This window comes from Hyperoodon ampullatus, assembly GCF_949752795.1.
Source record: "Hyperoodon ampullatus genome assembly, chromosome: 12".
NCBI classification, from domain to species: Eukaryota; Metazoa; Chordata; class Mammalia; order Artiodactyla; family Ziphiidae; genus Hyperoodon; species Hyperoodon ampullatus.
In genome coordinates, this window is record NC_136925.1 from 80,664,473 (window position 1) to 80,687,801 (window position 23,329).

At 45.9% G+C, this 23,329-nt stretch overlaps 1 protein-coding gene across 3 annotated transcripts in view; it reads left to right on the forward strand.

Moving 5' to 3' along the window:
* Positions 1–23,329, forward strand: part of TULP4 (TUB like protein 4) — a gene marked incomplete at both ends in the record, with an annotated part of 161,904 nt that overhangs the window by 47,276 nt on the left and 91,299 nt on the right. Inside the window, one exon of one of the 3 annotated variants that reach the window (XM_079716320.1) lies at positions 16,419–16,532. The exons of the other annotated variants lie outside the window; for them this stretch is intronic. Coding sequence (XP_079572446.1) covers positions 16,419–16,532 — 114 coding nt within the window. The remainder of the gene's footprint in view (positions 1–16,418; positions 16,533–23,329) is intronic. 3 annotated transcript variants of the gene reach the window in all.

Here is a 23,329-nt window from a genome sequence, read left to right on the forward strand (position 1 = left end):
TTACATTGATTTTCCAAAAATGGAAAGAAATGGGAGAAGAATTACGAAATTCAGAGAAGATACTACCTTGTTAGTCTTTTAGGATCCGCTCTCCAATTTTGGATTCTATCGTGGGAGCTATCACACGGACCAAGGAGGAGGTCAGGAGTCTGGCTTTCAGCCTGCTGCTGCCTTAGGTGACAGGGTTTATCCCTTAAGTTCTCCATATAACTCCAAATATTTACGGTTTCACTCAATTTCTTAGAAGTGGTTAAAGTTGTTTATAGGGCGCACTGCCCATTCCAACAATACTAATACGAACGTAGGAAACATCATACTGTCCCAGCCGTCATTATGACTTCCAGGTTTCAGCTCTAAAGCAGTGAATTTATTCACGAGTGTTACCTCCTAGGACTCATTATATTTTTGTTTTAAAATAGGTCTGAAATGTAACATTTTCCCAAAGTAGCTTATTAAGGATGCTTCTTGGTGTGTTTATAGAGTTATCAGGGTTTTATTTCTGTCCTTAAAGTAGTAGCCTTGCTATGCTTACCTAAACTAAGTGTTAAAAAAAAGTCAGGTTCTCAGTCATAATTTAAGCAATTAAATGGGAGGGTTGTTTTTTAAAATTTAAGCCCTTCCTTTTTTGTTACTTGTTAGCAATTCAGTATGTGTTCCTTTTTCCTCCACTCATCAAATGTTTGTTGAATACCTGCCGTATGTCAGCATTTGGTGCTGGGAATAAAAAGCGGAATACAGTACGGTCATTCCCTTAGTAACGAAGTGGTTTGGTGAGGAGACAGGCCCACAATTCCAAGATAATGGGACAACTGAAAGGAGCTGAGGAGTGTGGAGAAGGGAGGGTGGGAGAAGAAAAGGACACACAGCCCAGCACTAAGTGGTGGAGAGACGCTGAGCATAGCGTGAAACACAGGATGCTCAATTTCATTCAGCAAGAACTTATTAAACTTCTACTCCTTACCTGGTAAGGACTGAACGAATGTACATAGTGCAGTTATATGTTGGCATCTCCATGTACCAGAACTCCTACTAGATCCAAGAAGCCAGTATAATGGGGAAAAAGAATGTGACTGAATGTAATTAAATTTTTTAAATGTCTGTTATGGACAGAGAGATCACTGTGGAAGTGTGAGGCGGGGCCCTGTCCTGAGGATGTGAGGCCGTGTCTGCTTGTGCTGGCTGGGGCTCCAGCTCCAGGTGAGGCAAGAACAGAGGCACGGAGGCCAGAAGTAGCTGCGGGATCTGGGGAAGTGAGGGCCGCAGCTGGAAGGGCAGCGCCCTTTCCTAAGCCCCTTCTTTATTGCCTGCCCCCCACTGTTTTAGTTGTCTGCACTGATGCATAACAAATCACCCCAAAACTCAGGGGCTTAAAACAGTAGTAATCGTGTATAATCTCTCACAGTTTCTGTGAATCCAGCACTCAGGAGCAGCCCCGTCAGGCAGTTCTGAATCAGGGTCTGATGGGAGGCCTCAGTCCAGTGGTGAGGGGCTTGGGATGTGGTCATCTGGAAAGCCCTCCTCAGCCCCCCACCTTGGGGGGGGGGTCTGTCTGCATGGTCTCTTCAGCCCGACTCTTCACACAGAGCCTCAGGGCCCCAGAGACATACGTCCAGGAAAAAGGGAAGTCCAGGTGGAGGCTGTATCACCGCCTCTGACTTAGCCTTGACAGTCACCCGGCATCACCTGCTCTGTCACAGAACCCCACCCAGATTCAAGAGGAAGGAACTTGGATCCTGTGTCTCAAAGGGGGAGTTTCAGTGTCTGTTTAAGGAGAGCATGTGGAATGGGGTATATTAGTGTGGCCATCTTTGGGAAATGCAACCTGTCACAACCACAGAGCCTGTTCACTTTCTCGGCCTCTCTTGTGGGATGTCAGTGAGACATAAGGAGGAGTTGGCTGGCAGCCCTGGGAAAACCTTTGTTTTCCATGTAACAGAAGCAGACATGACTGTCACTGCCTCGTGTTTACCCTGCCGGATGTGGTGGTTATGCCAGGAGCTGTGGCAGCCATCTTGTGACCATGAGGGAAGGGCCAAGGGAATCAGAGTGGTTGGCTCTGGCACTGTCTGTCGTTTCGGGTGCTGTAACAAAGTACCATAGACTGGGTGGCTTATAAATAACAGAAGTTTATTTGTCACAGTTCTGAAGGCTGGAGGTATGAGATCTGTGTGCCAGCATGGTTGGGTTCTGGTCACTCTCCTCTTCCAAGTTGTAGACTACCAACTTCTTGTAACCTCACTTGGCAGAAAGTGGGTGAGGTTCTTTTTTTTTTTTTTTTTTTTAATTTTATGTATTTGTATGGCTGCATTGGGTCTTCGTTGCTGCACATGGGCTTTCTCTAGTTGCAGCGAGCAGGGGCTGTTCTTTGTTGCGGTGCACAGGCTTCTCATTGCGGTGGCTTCTCTTTGTTGCGGGGCACGGGCCCTAGGCATGCGGGCTTCAGTAGTTGCAGCACGTGGGCTCAGTAGTTCTGGCTCGCGGGCTGTAGAGCGCAGGCTCAGTAGTTGTGGTGCACGGGCTTAGTGGCTCCGCAGCATGTGGGATCTTCCCGGACCAGGGCTCGAACCCATGTCCCCTGCACTGGCAGGTGGATTCTTTTTTTTTTTTTTCGTACGCGGGCCTCTCACCGCCGTGGCCTCTCCCGTTCCAGAGCACAGGCTCCGGACGCGCAGGCCCAGCGGCCATGGCTCACGGGCCCAGCCACTCCACGGCACGTGGGATCCTCCCAGACCGGGACACGAACCCGCGTCCCCCGCATCGGCAGGCGGACTCTCAACCACTGCGCCACCAGGGAAGCCCTGGCAGGTGGATTCTTAACCACTGAGCCACCAGGGAAGCCCCTAGGGGGGGTGAGGTTCTTGGGGGTGCGTTTTTTGGGGGTCCTTTTAATAAGGGCACAAATCCCATTCATGAAGTTCTACTTTCATGGCCTAGTCATCTCCCAAAGGCCCCACCTCCTAATACCATGTCTTTAGGGGTTAGGATTCCAGTATGTGATTTTTGGGGGGGCACACATTCAGTTCATTGTAGGAACTTTAGACAGCCCCGGACAAGTGACAGCACCTGTTTGCCTCCAGGCTTCTGTTTCATGGAAGAGAAAAACTCCTGTTTGTCTGAGACACTGTTTCTGAGGTTTCTGTTGCTCACATCTGAATGCCTTTCTAATGAGAGAGTATGTGATATTATATAATATGGGATGGAAGAGGTAGTAAGATTTTTTTTATTGCTGCTGCATGAGAGTAGTTGAAATTTTAATAGGCAGTGGGAAGCCATTTGAGCTTCTTGTGTAGAGTTTGAAATCAATCTGTTGCTGAAGTATTTATCAGTGTCTACTACATGCTCAGCTGTGTTATGCAGGATGGGAATAAAAAAAAGCACAAAGTAACATCACTGTTACTAAGTAACTTATAGTTCACTTGAAAAGAGAAAAGCAAGTGGGTAATATTAATACACATACCTATGACTTTTTAGGTGCCAGGTATTATGCTAAGGATATAACGTGAATTATTGAATTTAAACTCAGAATTATTATGTGAGGAAGGTACTCTTATCTCCTCTTTTTTTTTTAATTGATGAGGAAACAGATGCTTAGAAAAGTTAAGTAGGGCCTCCCTGGTGGCGCAGTGGTTGAGAGTCCGCCTGCCGATGCAGGGGATACGGGTTCGTGCCCCGGTCTGGGAGGATCCCATATGCCGCGGAGCGGCTGGGCCCGTGAGCCATGGCCGCTGAGCCTGCGCGTCCGGAGCCTGTGCTCCGCAACGGGAGAGGCCACAACAGTGAGAGGCCCGCGTACCACAAAAAAAAAAAAAAAAAAAAGAAAAGTTAAGTAGCTTGCCTACGTTTAATTGTAAGATTTTCTGTTGTTTTAAATGTGAAAGGAATTCACCCTGGAAGTGCACGTTTTTCAGATTGTCACTTGACATTCATTTAGCCTATATTTTGAGCCTCTGCACTTGTGCTGGACACCGTGTTTGGGTGCTGAGAACACAGAGAGAAAACATGATGGGACCTGCGCCTTTGAAGAGCCAAATGGAGCGGGAGGCCAACCTCCATGTAACCACATTTGGGAACGCGACACACATCTATTGAGGGCCTTCTGTGAGCTAGGACGTTTTAATATGTTCCGTTTTAATGCATCAAATTAAGTTCTGTAATGGTTATTTATTGTAGCATAACAAACCGTTTCAAAACAAAGTATTGAAAACAACAGCTGTTTATTTAGAACAAGCTTCTGTGCGTAAGCGGTTGGCTGGGCTGAGCGAGGCGGCTCTTCTGTGCTCGACCAGACTAGTCACACTAGTCACACTAGCCACACTAGCCATGCATCTGTGGCCAGCCACCGGTCAGCTAGCTAGCTCTGCTCTGAGGGTTGGTAGGCTGTCCTTTGGAATGACAGGGGCAACCAGGCCACACGTCCTTCTTCATCCAGCAGGCATCCAGGTTGGCCTGGGCTTTCTTTCATGGCAACAGGGCAGGATTCCAAAAGAGAGAAAGCAGAAGTGTGCAGGGTCTTCTGAGGCCTAGACCTGGGACTGGCACATCCTCTCTTCTGCGGCCTTCTGTTGGCCACAGTCACAGAGCAAGCCTGGTTCAAGGGATGGAGACTAGGCTCTGACTCCTGATGGGTGGAGTAGCTGCAGAGTCACAGTGCAAAGGGGAAGAGGATGAATTGTGACCATTTTTATAATCTGCCCCAAGTGTTATGACAGAAATACGTTCCAGTGCATTGAGACCTGAGTAACTGTAGGGTTTCTGCCTTAGGATATGGTGATGTCATATATAAACATTGAGTGATTGGGGTGGGGGACCCGGTTCTGGGGGGAAGGATAAGTTCAGTTTGGAAATGTTGAGTTAGAGGTGACAGTGGCTTATCCAAGCACAACCGAACTTGTATTTAACTGGAAATTTGGACCTTGAAAAATCAGGGGGCAACAGAGAGCTTTATGGAATCATCTTCCCAGGGTGACAGGAGGAGCCATGAGAACGATTTTGCCCTGAAAGGGAGGAGGGCAGAAATCTGAGTGCTGTCTAGAGGCCGTAGGAGGACTGGAGTGGAACAGGGAGATAGTGAGGGCTGCAGGAGTCTCCTAGGAGAGAGACAGGCTGGTGGCACATGTGATAATGGTGAGAGTGGATTCTGGTAGAGGTGACAGGATTTGCCAACGAATCACATTTGAGGCGTGAGCTAGAGAGAGGACTCAAAGCTTTCTGGCCTGATCAGTTGGAAGGATAGAGTTGCCATTTAGTAGGGTAGTAAAGATTGAGTACCACATTTGGGGCAAGAATTCAGGACTTAATGCTTTGAGCTTCAGCTTGAGATGCCTTGGCTATCAATCCAAGCAGTGATGTCAGGTGGGCAGGTTCATAAAGGAATCTGGAATTCAGGGAGGAGATTCAGGCTGCAGATAAAAATTGGGGGTTAGTTCTGTATAACTGGTATTTAAAGCCACTTAAAAAAAAAACCCACTAGATTGGATGAGATCACCTAGGGGTGCTGTAATAGATGATTAGGGACTGGGTTAGGGTGGTGGCACTAGGAGTAGAGAGCAGGAGATTCGAGAGTTATTTAAAAGAAAAGTGAACAGGACTTGGTGATAGTTATGATTTAAAACCTTAAAGATAGGGAGGATTTACACACATACCTCCTTGATCTTAAGAGGAGTGTGAAGATTAAAAAGGACAAGCTTCCTGGTTTTGTTTACCTTAAGGTCTTGTCAGCAGACAGTTTTTTATTTTTATTTTATTTTATTTTATTTATTTTATTTATTTATTTTTTTTGCAGTACGTGGGCCTCTCACTGTTGTGGCCTCTCCCGTCGCGGAGCACAGGCTCCGGATGCGCAGGCTCAGCGGCCCTGGCTCACGGGCCCAGCCACTCTGTGGCATGTGGGATCTTCCCGGACCGGGGCACGAACCCGTGTCCCCTGCATCGGCAGGCAGACTCTCAACCACTGCGCCACCTGGGAAGCCCTTTTATTTTTTAATTAATTGTTTTTATTTTTGGCCATGCCCTGTGGCATGGGGTATCTTAGTTCCCAGACCAGGGATCGAACCTGCACCCCTTGCATTGGGAGTTCGCAGTCTTAACCACTGGACTGCCAGGGAAGTCCCAGCCGATAGTTTTTAATTTTACCCTATCTTATATATGAAAACTGTGATCTGGTGAGAATGGAGCACACTTACGAGACCCTCACAGAGGGTACAGGCTCTGCACAGCCCCTCACCACCTTCCGGACCACACATCCCCTTGCTTTGGCAATAACGTAGAGTTAGGAAACAGTTGTGCTGAACAGATGTTTCTCAGCCCCCAAACGGCCTTTTCTGTGTTCAGCAGCCAGGCCTTAAATAGCTCAGTTTTGGTTCTATCTCACAACTTTCAAGCAAAGCAGGGTGCCAGGAGGAACATGGCGGCCCAGGTGTTGCTCAGCATTGCTGAGGGCAGGGCAGCTTGGTAAGGGTGGTTTGTATCTAGAGTTGGGGTGACTCAGGGGCTACACAGATGAATTTCTGTTGGGTAAGAGCCCAGGCACTCTGCTGGGCCCCAGACAGAAAGACGACAACGACAGCTGTGCTCTTGTCTGGTGAGGAAGATGGATGCGGCCCAGGCAGTGGCCCACTGGGTGTGCCAGGTGGAGGGCCGTTCAGAGCCCTGTAACGGCGGGGCGGGGTGGGGTTGGGGGTGGGGGCGGAGCCGGAGAGGGTTTCCTGACCAGAGTGTGGCGCACTGTGACTCGTTTGTACGTTTTGCTCTGATTCTTAGTGATTTGGGGGAATGTCTGCAGGCAGGAAGATAGGTACTTTTTACTTGCCAGTGAAAAGTAGTGTTTCTTTGATTTCTTACTTCCTCTATGCTTCCGAAAGCAAATACAGCATCATAATTTTATCTGAGACTCTGTTCTTGAATTCTGAATATTTTGAATTTTAGAAGGTATCGGACGCACATACCATAGAGTGTGAAAGATTCCTCGCAGGGCTGGGTAACACTGTAACCAAACGTAGTATTTCAGCACAGCTCCCTAAATGGATGAATAAAGGCCTAAATGAGCCATGTGCCAGTTCAGAACATGATTTGTGGCCAAGTAATAAGTCAGCTTAGGTTTTATCATCAAATGAGTTAGTGAAAAACATCGGATTTTCAGAGATTTCTAGAGCTCAGAATTGTGGATAATTGATTGTTGACCCGTATTCCAAATGTAGGGCGCTGCTTCCTACTTTCTTCTTCTGCTACGGACTCGATGTTCATTAGAGCCGCGGGGCATATTGTACAACGCGGGGGTAACGTGACTGAATTTGTGACTTGCTGTGTGGGACGAACCCTGCATTCTGAGCTGAAGATGTAAACTGCTACCAAGATCAATTCAGGAGTACTTATTCTTTAATAATGACAATAGTAGAGTTTCATTTATCTTTCTAAAAGCTCAAATTATGAATATTTAACATTTCTTCACGAAACTCCAAGTAGAATGAATTCTCTCTTAATATCAATAATCTGTGTTTACTTGGATTTGTCATTTCATTACGTGCAACGCGATTATTTTGTCTTCCTCCCTAGACAGGAAACCCTTTTCAGGTAGGCGCTGTCTTTTTTATCTCTGGTGTCGGCATAGTGGACACTTAGGGCCACACGTGCCAGCTGGAAGAGCAGCGGCAGGAGGCGGCGGTGGCGGTGGGGGCGTCGCTCTGGCCTGACACCTGGGTGCCGTCTCCCGTGTTCTTCAGAAGCCTCCGGAGGCGTCAGCGTGCTCTTTGGTACTGAACTGACGGTCGGGAGCAAAACTTTCAGAAACAGATTTCTGAGGCTGCATCTGGCTGGCTGGCTGGCTGCTCTGCGGCTTGGGCATTTTCTCTCTATCTGTTTAGCCTGGGACTCTGTCCGTGGCCTCCTGTGCCCGCTGAACCTTGAGAAGTGGAGGTTTCAGCGCCCTGTGAAGTTCTGGGGCCTACCCCTGTCCCTACAGCACGGTAGGCCTCTCCCTGCACGTGGATGACAGGATCCCTCTTTTTTCCCCCTCTCCGTTTGCCATATTCCTCCAGGCGGCAGAATGGGTGAGAAAGAGCTTTGGAGCCCAGCAGACTGGGAGTTGAATCCTTGGTCTGCCATTCCTTACTAGTTTCTTTTTGGTGGAATTACCATGAATCTTTGAGCTAGGTGTTTTTTTTTTTTTTTTTGCGGTGTGCGGGCCTCTCACTGTTGTGGCCTCTCCCGCTGCGGAGCACAGGCTCCGGACGCGCAGGCTCAGCGGCCGTGGCTCACGGGCCCAGCCGGCATGTGGGATCTTCCCGGACCGGGGCACGAACCCACGTCCCCTGCGTCGGCAGGCGGACTCCCAACCACTGCGGCACCAGGGAAGCCCTGAGCTAGGTTCTTAGCTCTGAAATGTTGATTAACAGATAAGCTCTACCTCACAGGCCCGCAGTAAGGATGAAATGAGCCATTTCTGTACTGTGGTGCAGGACATGCCACCAGGGAGGCCTGGATGAATGGAAGTTCCATCATTGACTGCGCCCCTGTGTGTGCCTTGAGACTTTGGAGAGGAACTCTGGCATTTGTGTGAGAAGTTGAGGTGTCATTACAGCAAAGATTGACACATTAATTAGAGTAATGTCCTTTTCACATAAGTGAGTCACATACCATAATAAATACCATTAATCTTGGGAAATCAAAAAGGAGGTCCTCAGAGGCAGAGGGGGCGGTGCTGAAAGTGGAGTGAGAAGAATCAAGGTCACACGGCTGATTGAGCCCCCAGTGCGTGAGAAGTATTTGCTGGAGCCGTTTGGCACAGTTTGTTGGGTCTGGGACTAAACAGAACCCATCTTGCCCTGGACCGTTCTGCTCAGCACCTGCCTCCAAGTCCCGTGGCCTTTAAGGTGTAGAAGCTAGATTCAGACCCAGTCCTGTGACTTCAGACCTGGGCGCCCCCCCACCCCACCCTGGCCTTACTCCTGTTCAGAGTAACACCACCTCCCGGGGTACGTTCAGCAGGTGCCAGTGATGACGAGAACACGGCTTGGTGAAGTCTGTGAAATCTTGTATCCCGTTCCCTGCCTGTAACACGGGAATGATTATATTGACTTCTGCGTACTCTTGTGAGTATCGTAATGGAACGATTCAAGTAAACGTGGCACACACAGCAATTTTATACATATGTCGGCTATTATTACCAGGGTGTGGATTTACATCGTTTGGGTTGGGGTAGTGCCTGTTTTCAAGGCTGTGGGCAACTAGTCTGGAGATGAACCTTATAAAGGTGAAAAGAAATGGACCATTAGCATTATAGGATGGACAGATAACTGACTAACCCACACCAGCCAGGAGTGTGCGCTGAGCTGAACTTGGAAGGCCCGAGGGACCCCAGAGAGCACAGCCTGGCCATCCTGAGTGCGCAGTTGGAGCCTGAGTGAAAACCTGGGAACGTGGCCCATGGATGTACTGGGACGGGGTGAGGGTGGGGTCAGGGTGGGAACTGCGGACCATCAAAGGGGCTTTGTTCTGATCTGCAGGGCTGACTAGATGAGCACACTCGGTGAACCCCCTTCTAAAGAGTTCCAAAGGGGGTGACTGCCTCGTAGGAGTTGGATGTGGCTTGGATAAGGCTTTGGAAGAAAATGAGAGCAAAGAAATATCTGGATTTGGCAGGGAATAAATGGATGAGGATCCATACTGCGGCACCAAACGTTATCTATCACAAGACTTGTGGACAGAGGAGGTGGGTCTAGCAGTGACGGCTGAGTCTGGTTGGTAGGGTTGGTGGGGAGGCTTTGGTGAAGTTCGTGAGCTCTGTCCTAACCTTCTGTATGACTGTAGTAGTCTTTCTTTAAAATAAATTACCTCAAATATTCTGAACACAATTTTTTTCCTAGCGTATAAAGCCAATTCTTTCATTCCCTGAATGTAGTAGACATTATGACGAAGTAGTTTAATTTTGAAAATGTGACTTTTAGTATAAGAACTATATGCTTGTTTAGCTCTTACCTTTCTATCTTCTTCTTAGTTGGCAGTGGTTGATCCTTTCTTCAGGCCATGCATTTTAATTGTTTGACAGGCCATTAGCTGGCTGACTAAGATGGGGTGAAGTGGCATTGTCACCCCAACTAGGATGAGCAGTTGACTCCGTAGCCATCTGGCATCGGACCTGAATGTGCCCTTGTTGGTTGTCGCTGAAGGACTCTAGGAGCAAGACATCCTTGGCCTTATTGCTTTGGAACGTAGTCAAGGGCTCACCTTATAAATGTTTGGAGAGTGTTTAACATGAAGAGACTGCAATATCAAACGATCTGCTTGGAAAACTTCCCAGCAGTAGCTTTAGGAATTCTGAAATTAATTCCAGATTATATCTCCCAGTACCCAGCCCCAAAGTTAGGCTTTTAATTGGGTTAAGAGCCCGTTGATGACAATAAACAAATGGATGCTTTCATCTGGAAAGCAGATGCCCTCACCTGCCTCAGGAGGTGCTGTTGTGAATGTAGGCTGTATTTCAGTAGGTCACTCAGTAATTACCAAGAAAAATAGAAAATGTGCATGAGCACCTACTGGCCTTCCACTTCCATCGCCCACTAAAATGGTGATCTTGGTAAAATTATCAGGGGCTTATGATTTTATGATGACAGTTCATTATAGGCAAACATTCCAAGGCCGTTCTTGCTGACTTTCTGTTGCCTCTGGCTGCTATTATCTCTCACCTGTGCAGTCAGGGCTTCCAGTTCACCTTTAATTAGGTTGTACTATACATGATAGCCCACAAGGGATGGTTTTGGTCAAAACAAGCAATGCCATCAAAACAAGCAATGCCACGTGGCAGAAAGAGCATGGGATCTGGGATCAGCAGACTCTGGCTTCAAATCCTGCCTTTCAGTTTAGTAAATGTGTCACCTGAGTAAGCTTTTAACCTCAGATTGTTCTGTGAAATGGTGATACCTCCGCCTCAAGGAGTTGTGAGGATTAAGCTAATATGCACATATATCATATATACATATATTGTATCTACATATGTACACCCATATAATTATATATACACTATGTAAATATACATTATAATTTATACATTGTATGTATCATTTACTATAGTGCTTGGTACATAAAGTTCCTTATTCAGTGTTAATTTTGATTCCCCCTTCTTCCCCATAATCGTCTTGCCAACAAATATGGTGCCATGTAGTTCAGTTTACGTTGGTGAAGGAAAGCTCACAGATACTCTGTATAATATGTTGATTATAAAGATTGCAGTTGGCTAGCTGAAATATTCACCCCAGACATTATTTTATGTAATCTTAGCCACAATTGTCAGATCACTGCCCCTATTAATTGTAAGTTTTATTTCTGAATTACAATAATAAATTTGGAATTTCAGTGCTCAGACCTTAATAAAGCAGTGAATTTTCAAAATTTAACAAAAGTAAAACATTAATTAGATATAATTTGGAGAACATCCAATCTTTCATGGTGACGCAGTGAAATTTACTAAGAGATTTGTACTCTAGCCCTCTTTCAAGAGAACAACACCTGCATAAGGTGTTCATAGGTGCTAAGAGACACAGTGGAGTAAACCCATCTTTTTACTAATTTAATGTATATAAAGTTCTTTTTTAAAACAAAATAACATATTACAGACGTAACTTATTTCATGCATAAGAAGGAGCCCTTAATTCCTTGACTACAGTTTAATATAGCTACAAAGTTCAGATAGGACAGTCCCTATTCAGAAAGGCAGTATCTAAGCACACAGACATAAGCCAGACTGCCTGGAGTAGAAATCTGACGTAACCATTTATTAGCTGAATGACCTTGGGCAAATTCCTAAACGTCTCTGTTTTCTATATCTTTATTTGCAAAATGGGGACAGTTATCATTCCTGTCTCATAGGGTTGTCAAGGGGACTAAATGAGTTAAAGCTTGGAAAGTACTTAGAATTGGATCCGGCACACAGTGTTACCTGTTTTTTTAAAACTTTGAAAATTGAGGAAGAATTAGTTTATTTTCTGTTTGTTTCTCTCATCTCAAAATGATTACAGAAATAAACAGGTTAGGGAAAATTTGGAGAAGGTAATCAAAATAGGAAAATGTTGTAAAAGCAGAGGATAAAATCAGGAAGAAACTGTACAGTACAGTTGGGAGAGCAGGTAGGGGCTAAAGCAGAGAGGGAATCATGCTGCCGCATAATAAATGTGGAGCTGTTTGTATAATTGTCAATTAAAGCTTTTAATGCAAGTTCATTGTATTATACCAAAGTGCAAATTGAAATTTGAAGATCACTTCTCATGTAGGACATCAAAATTGCTATATGCCTTATATAGTAAATGAGCAGCCACCAGTTACACATGTATCTTAAAGCTTCAAGATGTTCTCCAACATAGCATGCCTTGGTAGATGTCCTTATTTGAAGGGATTGAGACTGGCAGGTGGTTGGTTAATCCAAAAGAGAAAAGAGAGAGAGAGAGAAAAGTTGAATAAGATAAGGAGTCGATTAAAAAATGATGCATTTTACTTTAAACGTTTTACTTTAACTTAAAGCATAATTTCTGAGCAGCAAATTAACCAGTAAATAGTTTTTCCGTGTGTTTGTTACATGGATTCCATGATGGTTTTTCCACTGTCCAAGGCATGTGCTACTTGCCATGAAATACCACACTGCCAGTGTTTTACTCAAGAAAGATACTGATGGGATTTCAGGTTATCTTTCTTAACCCCCTCCCCATTTACCCTGAGACAGACAGACAGACACACACACACACACACACGCACACACAGGCTTCTTTCTTTTTAATTCACATACTATACAATTCACCTCAGTGTAATGTTTACAGCCGTTTATTGTGAGCAGAACGAAAGCCACTTGGAAGGGAAGGCTCACAGTGGGCGCTCTCTCTAGATTATTGTCTCTGATTTTTGACAGTTGGATCACCCTCAGTTCAACTGAAATCTTTCTAAGTGATCTGCCTTCATTGAATCTTTGCAAATTCAACTTAGTTTTCATAGTTAAATCATATTCATGAATGTGCATGTGAGCAGCTCTTAACTCATTCCTCCCAAAAGTGAATTTTTTTAAATTAATTAATTAATTTGTTTATTTATTTTTGGCTGCATTGGGTCTTTGTTGCTGTGCACGGGCTTTCTCTAGTTGTGGCGAGCGGGGGCTACTCTTCGTTGTGGTGCATGGGCTTCTCACTGTGGTGGCATCTCGTTGCGGTGCATGGGCTCTAGGCGCACGGCCTTCAGTAGTTTTGGCTCGTGGGCTCTAGGGTGCAGGCTCAGTAGTTGTGGCACGTGGGCTCTAGAGCGCAGGCTCAGTAGTTGTGGCGCATGGGCTTAGTTGCTCCGCGGCATGTGGGATCTTCCCAGAGCAGGGCTCGACCCCGTGTCGCCCGCATTGGCAAGTGGATTCTTAACCACTGCGCCACCAGGGAAGCCCCCCAAACTGAATTCTGTAATCAGTTCTGCTGTCTTATTTTAGTGCATATAACATAGTTGCTTAGAGAAAATTGCTGCTTTAAGAGATTCAGGTATCTCAAATGGTTTAGCTAGAGTAAATATAAATAATCACATATTTTCTGTTTTCTATCTATTCTAGCAGATTGCCAAATTCCATGCAATTCATATGGCATAGGACTTAGTAATTTCTCTGCTTAACTAGCAAATAATAAGCCTTGAAATTTTGTTTATATAGAAGACTGGTAATAAAATTTGGTCTCATCTATCATGTAAGATTCTTAGAGAAAAATAATATACTCCTTTTCTAATGAATCAAAGAAAGCCCTCATCAAAGGTACAGTTTTTCTGCCCATGTATAATTATGTTATTATTTTAAAAAACAGTCACCTAAAAAATTTTTTTTAGTTTAAATTAAAAAATATCTTCCTGAAGTAATCAAAGTGAACTCTGTAAATTATGGTCAAAAGTAAATTAACTCTGTAAATTATGGTCAGTTAGTGTCACAACTGAAATCTTACTAAGAACTATAAGGCACAGACTAGACTAGACTGGATCACAGTTTTGAGTTCTGTGGTGATAGCAAAGGTGACACTTCCCACCTCGGGGCCGTTTCCATGGTGGCTGCCAGTATTTACCGAGAAGAGCACAGGTCTGTTGTCACTCTGTCCAGCGTTCAGGATCTCTGATCCTTATCTGAGGTTTGAGGAGGAATGTCCCAACTCAGGATGATGTGTGTTTGCTGATTCATGTTTCAAAGAGTTACATGAGACCAAAGTAAACAGTGTCGTAGTTTTGCCAGCTATGGTAGGTTTTGCTGAAAGTATCTTAATAGGCAAAGGATTTAATTTTCTCACTAAAACCTACAACTGAAATCAGTAAAAGGCAACTTTTCCCTGGGGGTAAAAGTGAGACAACATTTTTTTTCCCTGTACTTCTTATCATATACATAAAAATACATGTTTTGAATGGAGATCAATAGAGGTGGGTTTGGGGGTTTTATTGTACAAATTATTTCTTAGGTTTCAATTAATATAATTAATCGCAAAATGCTATAAAGGGCCATATGAATCATGTGGTGTGCCTCTTTCCTTGGAGTTGGCAGACAATGCTTTTTTTTTTTTTTTTGCGGTAGGCGGGCCTCTCACTGTTGTGGCCTCTCCCCCTGCGGAGCACAGGCTCCGGACGCGCAGGCCCAGCGGCCATGGCTCACGGGCCCAGCCGCTCCGCGGCATGTGGGATCCTCCCAGACCGGGGCACGAACCCGCGTCCCCTGCACCGGCAGGCGGACTCCCAACCACTGCGCCACCAGGGAAGCCCCCAGACAATGCTTTTGATGAAATTTCTATTGTTAATAAGTATGGATTTGGCCAGAAGATGGCCAGAGCCCAGTGGTACCCCTCACACCTCAAGTATGGGAAGAGCCTTTGGTTTAAGGTTAGGGTATCTGTTGGAGAGTATAGCCCAGTTCAGGTTGTTGAACAAAAATTGATGTGCACGTGACTAAGCAACCAGGCTAGGTAGTTTTATTTGGTTTGAATAGTGTTAAAACATGTTTAGAACATAAGTCACTCATTTGCATAGTGAGAAATAAAGAAGTACATGAAGTGAAATACCCTCTCCAGTATCTGGGGAAGCAGCTATTGATAGCAGTTTGGTATTCTTCATGACTTTTCTTGTGCATTCAAGAATAGGCAGAGGGCTTCCCTGGTGGCGCAGTGGTTGAGAGTCCGCCTGCCAATGCAGGGGACACGGGTTCATGCCCCGGTCCGGGAGGATCCCACATGCAGTGGAGCGGCTGGGCCCGTGAGCCATGGCCACTGAGCCTGCACGTCCGGAACCTGTGCTCCGCAACAGTGAGAGGCCCGCGTACCGAGCAAAAAAAAAAAAAAAAAAAAAAGAATAGGCAGAAAGACACGTAACATGTACATAAATGTCCACAGCTTTTTGTAAAACATTTGAATCACGGTACACCTGATCAGCAACTTGTTTTTTCTCTGTGTAACTATATGTGAACTTCTTTTCTTATCAGTACACTTTTTTTTAAAAAAAAAGAGAAAAAGATTGTTATTCAAATGAATGGATGGGCCATTATTTATTTAATTATTCAGCCATGTATTGGTGGATGTTTAGGTCGTTTTCTCCTTATTGATTTGTTAGCATCTTCAACTTACAAAAAAAATAACAATCTGATTCCAATTTGTCAGTTACTGCAGTAAGGACTCCTAGCTGCAACTATCTACAAACATTATCATACTGTTGACTTCTTCCTGCAGTTAACTTTATCCCGCAAAGTGTTCAGCCTCATTTGAATAGAAGGTTGACCCCTTCTGTTTGGCCTGTCAATCTTTATACTTCATTTTATCAAATACATTTGGTAACTGGAAGTGTCTTTAGAGAACATTTATAGGGTGTTTATGTGACAGTTTCCTAGATACGGAGAAGTTGTTACTATGCCCAACAGATGGGAAAATCAAATCACAGCAGGAAAGGGAGCAAACAGGAGATCTAAGAAGATCGCAGCCTGTGTACCAAGTAATTGAAAAGTCAGATGATAGAGAGAAGCACACCGTTCATGGAATGGTTTTGTGGAAATTAAAAACTCGAGTGAAGAATTTCCATCAACTAGCACATTTATTTTATTATGTATGGGTACTATGTTTATTTTAAAATAGAAATAAAATGGAAATACTTGAAATAATAAATAGCAGTGTGGAGACAACTAGTATTGTAAGGATTTCTTTCTTTAGATAGTATAGTGTTTGTGGATGTATTTATGTCTGGGGGGCAGGTAGGGGATGAGAGTTGGTATTTATTTCCTTTTGTAAAATTTAAAATAAAAACCATAAGGAAGTGTTTTATTATGACATGGAATAATATGGATATATCTTAGAAAATTGAATAACAAGTACAGCCCTTGTATACAGCAAGGTCTTTAGCTTTTATTTTCTGTTTCCTTATAATAATTGCATTTTCAAAGTTCATCATGCCCACAGGAGAGGATCACAGGGAGCTGTGATGGAAGCCAAATAATCATTAACAACTGTTTAGAATCGGCTATACTTTATGAGGGTTTGCTCAGGAAATTTAAACATAAAGAAGCAAATTTGGTGAGTATTTAAAAAAATATTCTTTTAGCAACTACATGCTTCCCCTAAGATAAAATTTAAAATAGACCAGAAATACTGAATGGCAGGGGCTTCCAAATGTATTTCCATATGTGGTGTAAAAAACATGGAATTCTTGGGTTCAGGAGAACGAGTTAGGAGTGGGCTACTTTGATACATGTGGTCTGCTTGCTTTCCAGTGTGAACCAGGCTGTCTTGGAGTCCGATTGTAGTTTTATTATGACTTTACCAGCCTTGGATGTTGTATTTCACAGTGACCTTTTGTTGTTGTTGTTGTTAGTTTTGCTTATGAATAGATGCTTATTGCTGTCTGTAGTGCTTAGATGTGCTTTCCTCCGGGCTGTAAGGAAGCTCCACAAGGCCAGGCCCTTTCTGCTTTGCTCACTCTGTATTCCTAGAGCCTAGGATAGTGCCTGGAATGTGGTGGGCACTCAGTAATACGTTGAATGAAGTAACAACATATGCCTGACTGTAGCTTATAGAAATAGGATTTTGAATCACATAATAGAAAGCCCAGAGGCAAGTGGCTGCTGCTGGCTTTTTTTAAAAGCCTGAAGCAGCATCTCTGCCATATTCTCTTGGCCTTTTCCTCATGGCCATAAGATGACTGCTGCAGTTCGCTCCACGGCATTAGAGTATAAGGCAAGAGAAAGCGGGGTAGGGTGGCTTCGGCTGCTTTCCGCTCACATCTCATTGGCCAGAACTATGATATATGACCAGTCCTGACTACAGGGGAGGCCGGGGGGAGCCTTGGAAATCAGCAGAGGCAGATAAGGAAGGGGGTGTGTCGGGATTGGATGATGATGGGTAAGTCGTCCACCGTCCTACACTGCCACTGTATCTATCTGTTTACATTTGCATTTCTTTGCTCACTAGGGAAACTGAGCATTTCCTATTATTTATTTATTTAGCATTTTCTGTTCTTAATCCTTTATTGTATTTGATAGACACATTTTTCCTAGTTTGTTTTAACCTTTTTTTTTTTTTTTTTTTGCGGTATGCGGGCCTCTCACTGTTGTGGCCTCTCCCGTTGCGGAGCACAGGCTCCGGACGCGCAGGCTCAGTGGCCGTGGCTCACGGGCCCAGCCTCTTCACGGCATGTGGGATCTTCCCGAACCGGGGCACGAACCCGCGTCCCCTGCATCGGCAGGCGGACTCTCAACCACTGCGCCACGAGGGAAGCCCCTGTTTTAACCTTTTAAATTTACTAATTTAGCAATCTCAGTTAGCATTAGTTATATCTTTTTTGGTTGCCAGTTGCGTAAGTCTGACTTTAACTTAGCCCCAAACACAGAATTTATTGCCTCTTATGACTGAAATGCCCTGGGTTGGTCTGGCTTGGATGTATTTCGGTCCACACATCAGGTGGTGTCTTCAGCTCTGCTTTCTCCATGTGTTGATTGTATTCACTCATCAGCTTCTTCCACAGGAGGTGGTTTCTGATAGCCCCCAGCCTCCATGACCTCAATGGCTCATAGCGCCTGGTGAAAAGTAGACCCTCTACCCCTGGAGCTGTGACATCAGCAGCCGGCTGGAAGGCCTGGTTGGCGGCCTGAGTCCTCGTCGTCCCGGCCAACTGGCAGGGAGACACAGTGATGGGCAGTCCTGGCACCAGCACACGGGGTGGATGAGGAGTTGCTGGACACACAGAAATGGGGTGTCCACTCAGACCTGACAGGAGCATGCGGGTGTTTCTATAGTTGAGTCTCCTGTTTTTCTTTGATTTTTCTCCTGTTGCTTCAAAGCTTAGAAAATTGTCAGTTTTCAAAGATGTTACACCTGTACAATTCTGTTTTACGCTGGATGTGCTGTTGTTTGATATTTCCGTTCTCTGCTCAGTCCTCCTGGAGTTGATCTGAAGTGTGACGCGGGTGAGGTATACAGAGCTGGCTCTTGACTCAGATCCCCGACTTCACAGCATGGCCCGGCCTGCAGCAGCTGAGACCTTGAGCAAAGTAGGTCTTCCTGCGCCTCCGTTTTCTCATCACAGAAAGTCTGGATAAAAGTAGTTCTCACTAGTGAAGTAGTGCTCAGAGTTCAGTGAGAAAATGCATGTAATGCTGTTAGCAGAGAGCCGAGCGGGGTGTTGGCCCTGGTGAACGTAGCTGCTGTCGTTACTGCTGTTCGCGGTACTGCCTCTCCCTCCAGCCCGTCCCGTCACAGCTGTCGTGTCAAGAGCAGAGCTCTGCTTCTTTCCTCCCTTTTGTCTTGCCCTCATGCTGACTTCATCACTTGCATGTTCTTGGCAAAAATTATCCTTAATTTTAGGCAATTCAGTCAGACTATGAAGAAACCTTTACAGAAAGCTTAACTCTGCATATGCCTTCTTTGAGACAGAGGTCCAGTTTTACAAGTCAAGTAAGTACTGTGATAGTCAACTTTACTTTCTTTATATCAGGTGCAATACTTTAAAAAGGCAGAGTCAGGGCTTCCCTGGTGGCCCAGTGGTTGAGAGTCCGCCTGCCGATGCAGGGGATACGGGTTCGTGCCCCGGTCCGGGAGGATCCCATGTGCCGCGGAGCGGCTGGGCCCGTGAGCCATGGACGCTGAGCCTGCGTGTCCAGAGCCTGTTGCTCCGCAACGGGAGAGGCCACAGCGGTGAGAGGCCCGCATACCTCAAAAAAAAAAAAAAAAAAAAAAAAAAAAGGCAGGGTCAGAGGGGTAATGTATACAAAAGGAATTCATTGTTATGAAATGGATCCTTTGAAAATATACTAAAGGGTCCAAATTTAATACAGCTTTTCTAATTTTTATGTAATCTTTTATATATAAATTTATATAAATAATATATTTATTTTGTAAAAAATGTACAGCAGGAAGCATATAAAAATCTTTTATAGGGCTTCCCTGGTGGCTCAGTGGTTGAGAGTCCGCCTGCCGATGCAGGGGACATGGGTTCGTGCCCCGGTCTGGGAAGATCCCACATGCCACAGAGCAGCTAGGCCCGTGAGCCATGGCCACTGAGCCTGCGCGTCCGGAGCCTGTGCTCCGCAACGGGAGAGGCCACAACAGTGAGAGGCCCGCGTACCGCAAAAAAAAAAAAAAACTTTTATAATCCCATCTCCTAGATGGCTTTTCTTTATACACATACACATACGTTGTGATATAACTTAAGATGTTTCACTTAAGTAGTCATAAGTGGGAGAGGTTTGTTTTTTTTTTTAACTTACTTGTTTTAACTTCCCTACAAGAAATGTACATGCCTTTTTCTTAAGCCGAGGCAACCAGAACCCTGGAGAAACTGGCCGAGCCTGCTTTCTGTCTAATCTGTGGGAGGGCAGCTGGAGGTGTGGTAAGGCTTCAGCTTCACAGGACATTAACCAGGGATTGAGGAAAATGGACCATGATGGGATTAACTGATGTGGCTTGGATGTGTTTGCTCTGCAAGAGGGATTTTCAACAGTAAGATGAACTTCAGGTGTTAGCAGCTGACAGCCACGTGGAGAGCAGCTGGAGGGATGTTCAGGAAGTGGTCCTGGGAGAACCTGGGAGCAAGGATGCTGTTGTTTGACAGCCTTTATGGAAATGTTTGCCTTGACTGTGGGCGCTTGAGTCTCAGAGTAACCAGGTCAGAGTCAGAAGTGCCTCTTGGAACCTGGCTGTGGTCCCCACGCTGGTGCCCTGACTTCTCCAGGGACGTGCAGGATTGCACTTCTCCTTCCCTTCAAGTGAGGTGTTTTCAGTTCATTCACCTTGGCCAATGAAATACGTGCAGAACCTTGAAAAGGCCTGCTTGATTCTCCACGCCCCCTTTCCCTGCACTGCCGGTGACGATGGGACAGGCACTAGAGGCTGCATCAGCCCAGGTCCCCCGGTGAAGACAGTGTGAAGCAGAGCTCGGACTCACCCTCACGGGTGTGAAGCATAACCAAGAAAGAGACCTGTGCGATTCTAAGTCTGTGAGATTCGGGGCATTATTTGTTATTGCAGCAAGACGCGGCCCCCTCTTGATTGATTTGTGGCCTCGGCCCTTGTCCTCACCTGCAGAACCAGTTCACCTGTCCCTGGGCCCAGGTGGAACTGTAATACTGCTTCTGTTAGCTTGGCAGTCCTATCCTCCTAGCTTATTGAGAATAGGTTCATTTTGGTGTATGAAGTATACTGATGACCTCCTATTTTTTCATATGTCGTGAAACTTTGAAAGTCAAAATAGAGTTAGAAAGATAGAAAACAGATGTTCTGCAGGGTGGCGAGGGCAGATCCAGTCCCAGAAAACCACCCAGTGTTCGGTTCGCGCGGGCCTTCCCGCCTCGGGCTCCAGCAGTCTCGTGGGTCGGGGGGGCGTATACATCTCTCTGCCCGTCTCACCTTCTCAGCTGGGCCTCGTAACGAAAAGACAGATGAGCGAGAGCACAGCGCACGCATGTAGTTAATATAAGCGTTACACGGCGCGAGAGCCTTCCTGAGGAAACGAGCCGTGAAGGAGTGGTTAAGCCTGAGGGTTTCGTGCTGGGTTTGACGCGGACTGGGAAGCGGTGGGAACGTGAAAGCACAGAAGGGCTGTGGCTCAGTGCAGGGAACTGGGGGAGCTTAGCGAGGCTTGTCCGTCCAGTCCTCTCACGTCCCTCCATCTTCGGAGACGATGGTGCTGCTTCCCTCGGGGTACAGGGAGGCCACCTCTCACATGAGGGTCAAGGACCTGCTTCAGGGGAGAAGGATGAGGGCAAGGTCCGAGCCCTTCCCGCTCCTGCCGTTTCTCAGATTCCTTCCGTGTAAAATATCCAGCGTGCCAGCGTGTGCGTATGTTGGGGAAGTGTGTCCTGAACCCCATCAGGGTGATGACCTAACAGGTAGCTAGTGCCCGGACGCACAGCCAAAGGCTTCCCACCTTCCTCACCAGGTCCTAGGGCGGCTGGCCCTGTGGAGCGTGACGTCCTTAGTCCATCTGATCTGGGAAGTCAACCAGTTACCCCTGGTAAACACCACATGTGGGGAAGGTTTCACCGCTTCTCCAAACCAGACTCACGGCAGGCAGGCTCCTCTCCTGGATGGCAGCTCGCGACCCAGTGTGACCGCGGGGACCCGGCGCCGGCGTCCTCAGCTCCAGTGGTGGTCGGCCCAGTGCCTGGCCCCCGAGGCCCTTGAGGGCTGCCTCTTCACCACGAGGCCAGACGGTGCTTCCTGCAGCGCTGACCCACATTATGCAAATGACGCTGCCCCCGTCCTGTGTAGGAAGAGTGCCTTTCGCTGAGGGGCAGCTGTACCCACAGTTTAATATGCTGCCCTCACCCCAAGCAAAACACTTTTCACTCGTGAAACCGCCTGTGTAGACTCTGCAAAACCATTTTCCATTAGTGTACAGCTGATGTTGAGTTTTCTTTAATTGGAGTATAGTTGATTTACAGTGTTGTTAGTTTCAGGTATACAGCAAAGTGATTCAGTTCTCTCTCTCTATTTTTTTTCAGATTCTTTTCCATTATGAGTTTTCTTACTTTTTTTTTTGTGGTACGCGGGCCTCTCACTGCCATGGCCTCTCCCGTTGCGGAGCACAGGCTCCAGATGTGCAGGCTCAGCGGCCATGGCTCATGGGCCCAGCCGTTCTGCGGCATGTGGGATCTTCCCAGACCGGGGCACAAACTCGTGTCCCCTGCATCGGCAGGCGGACTCTCAACCGCTGTGCCACTAGGGAAAGCCCGAGTTTTCTTACTTTTAAATGCCTTAACAAAATTACAAAGCCATTGTGACTTCTCAGTGACTGGTATGTTCTGTTTTGGTAACACAGGTCATTGCTGTGGCTGCATCTGAGTGGTGGCTATGTGTTCATCTGAGTCCGGCAGTTTCTACCATCCACCTGTCAGTCAGGGGGTTTCTAAGTAGAGAACACCCTCGATGTGCGTGTGCAGGTGTGTGTGTAGGTGTGCGCAGGTGTGGGTGTGAGCCTTTGCTGGCACCTTCCTCTCACGGGCACCAGTGTTCACTTTTGAAAAAGATGTCTTCCTCTGCCTCATTTTGGGAGCTGTTCAGAGTAATCCTTAGTTTGCTGGGAATCTGAAAGGCTGGCAGTTTGTCCTTGGACGGCTGAAGTAACAGGAGAAAGGAGAAAAGACAGGAAGGGTTGATGCTTGGCAAGGAATGACCTTGTGGGCTTAAATGTGCTCCCTTATTAGCAGCTTTCACCTGGGTGGTTTTTCCGGATGCTGAGTGGGTGTCCCAGCATTTTATGTGACCACACAGCTGGCGATGTGGACGTTTAGTCCTGTAGGGCGCTGCCTCGCAGACTTAAACACTGCACATGAGATGCCTGTTGACATGCAGATGCTAATTCCCTGGGCCTGGGGTCGCTGATGTTCTGACACTTGGGGTAATTCTGACCCGGCTTTCAGATTCCAGTACTCAGAAGAGAAGGTGCTAGCATTTTATAGCCATTGCTTAACCGTCTGTTAGCCTCAGAACTGTATGCTACAAATCACACTTAACAAGATAAAATGTTTACTGATAAACATGAAATTTAACGATGTTATCATTTTACAGAGTTACCATTTTGATAAAGTTTATCAAATTAAAGAATTTTATCTATAAACCTTTTTAAAATTTACTGACGTGAAATAATGTAAAGGTATTTTTTATACCTTAGCATGAGCTACAAACTTTCCTTGAACAAGCACCTCCAATCCCCATCAGTTTAAAAAAAAAAAAAAAGCACATACTCCAGTAGATGGCATATTTATTTACATATTATATGCTACTATACCAAGAAAAAGTGTGCACCTTATAACGTAAACACAAAAGAGAAATTGTGAACGCATGCGATGTCAGTGAAGTAAGTAGTAACTTTAAAT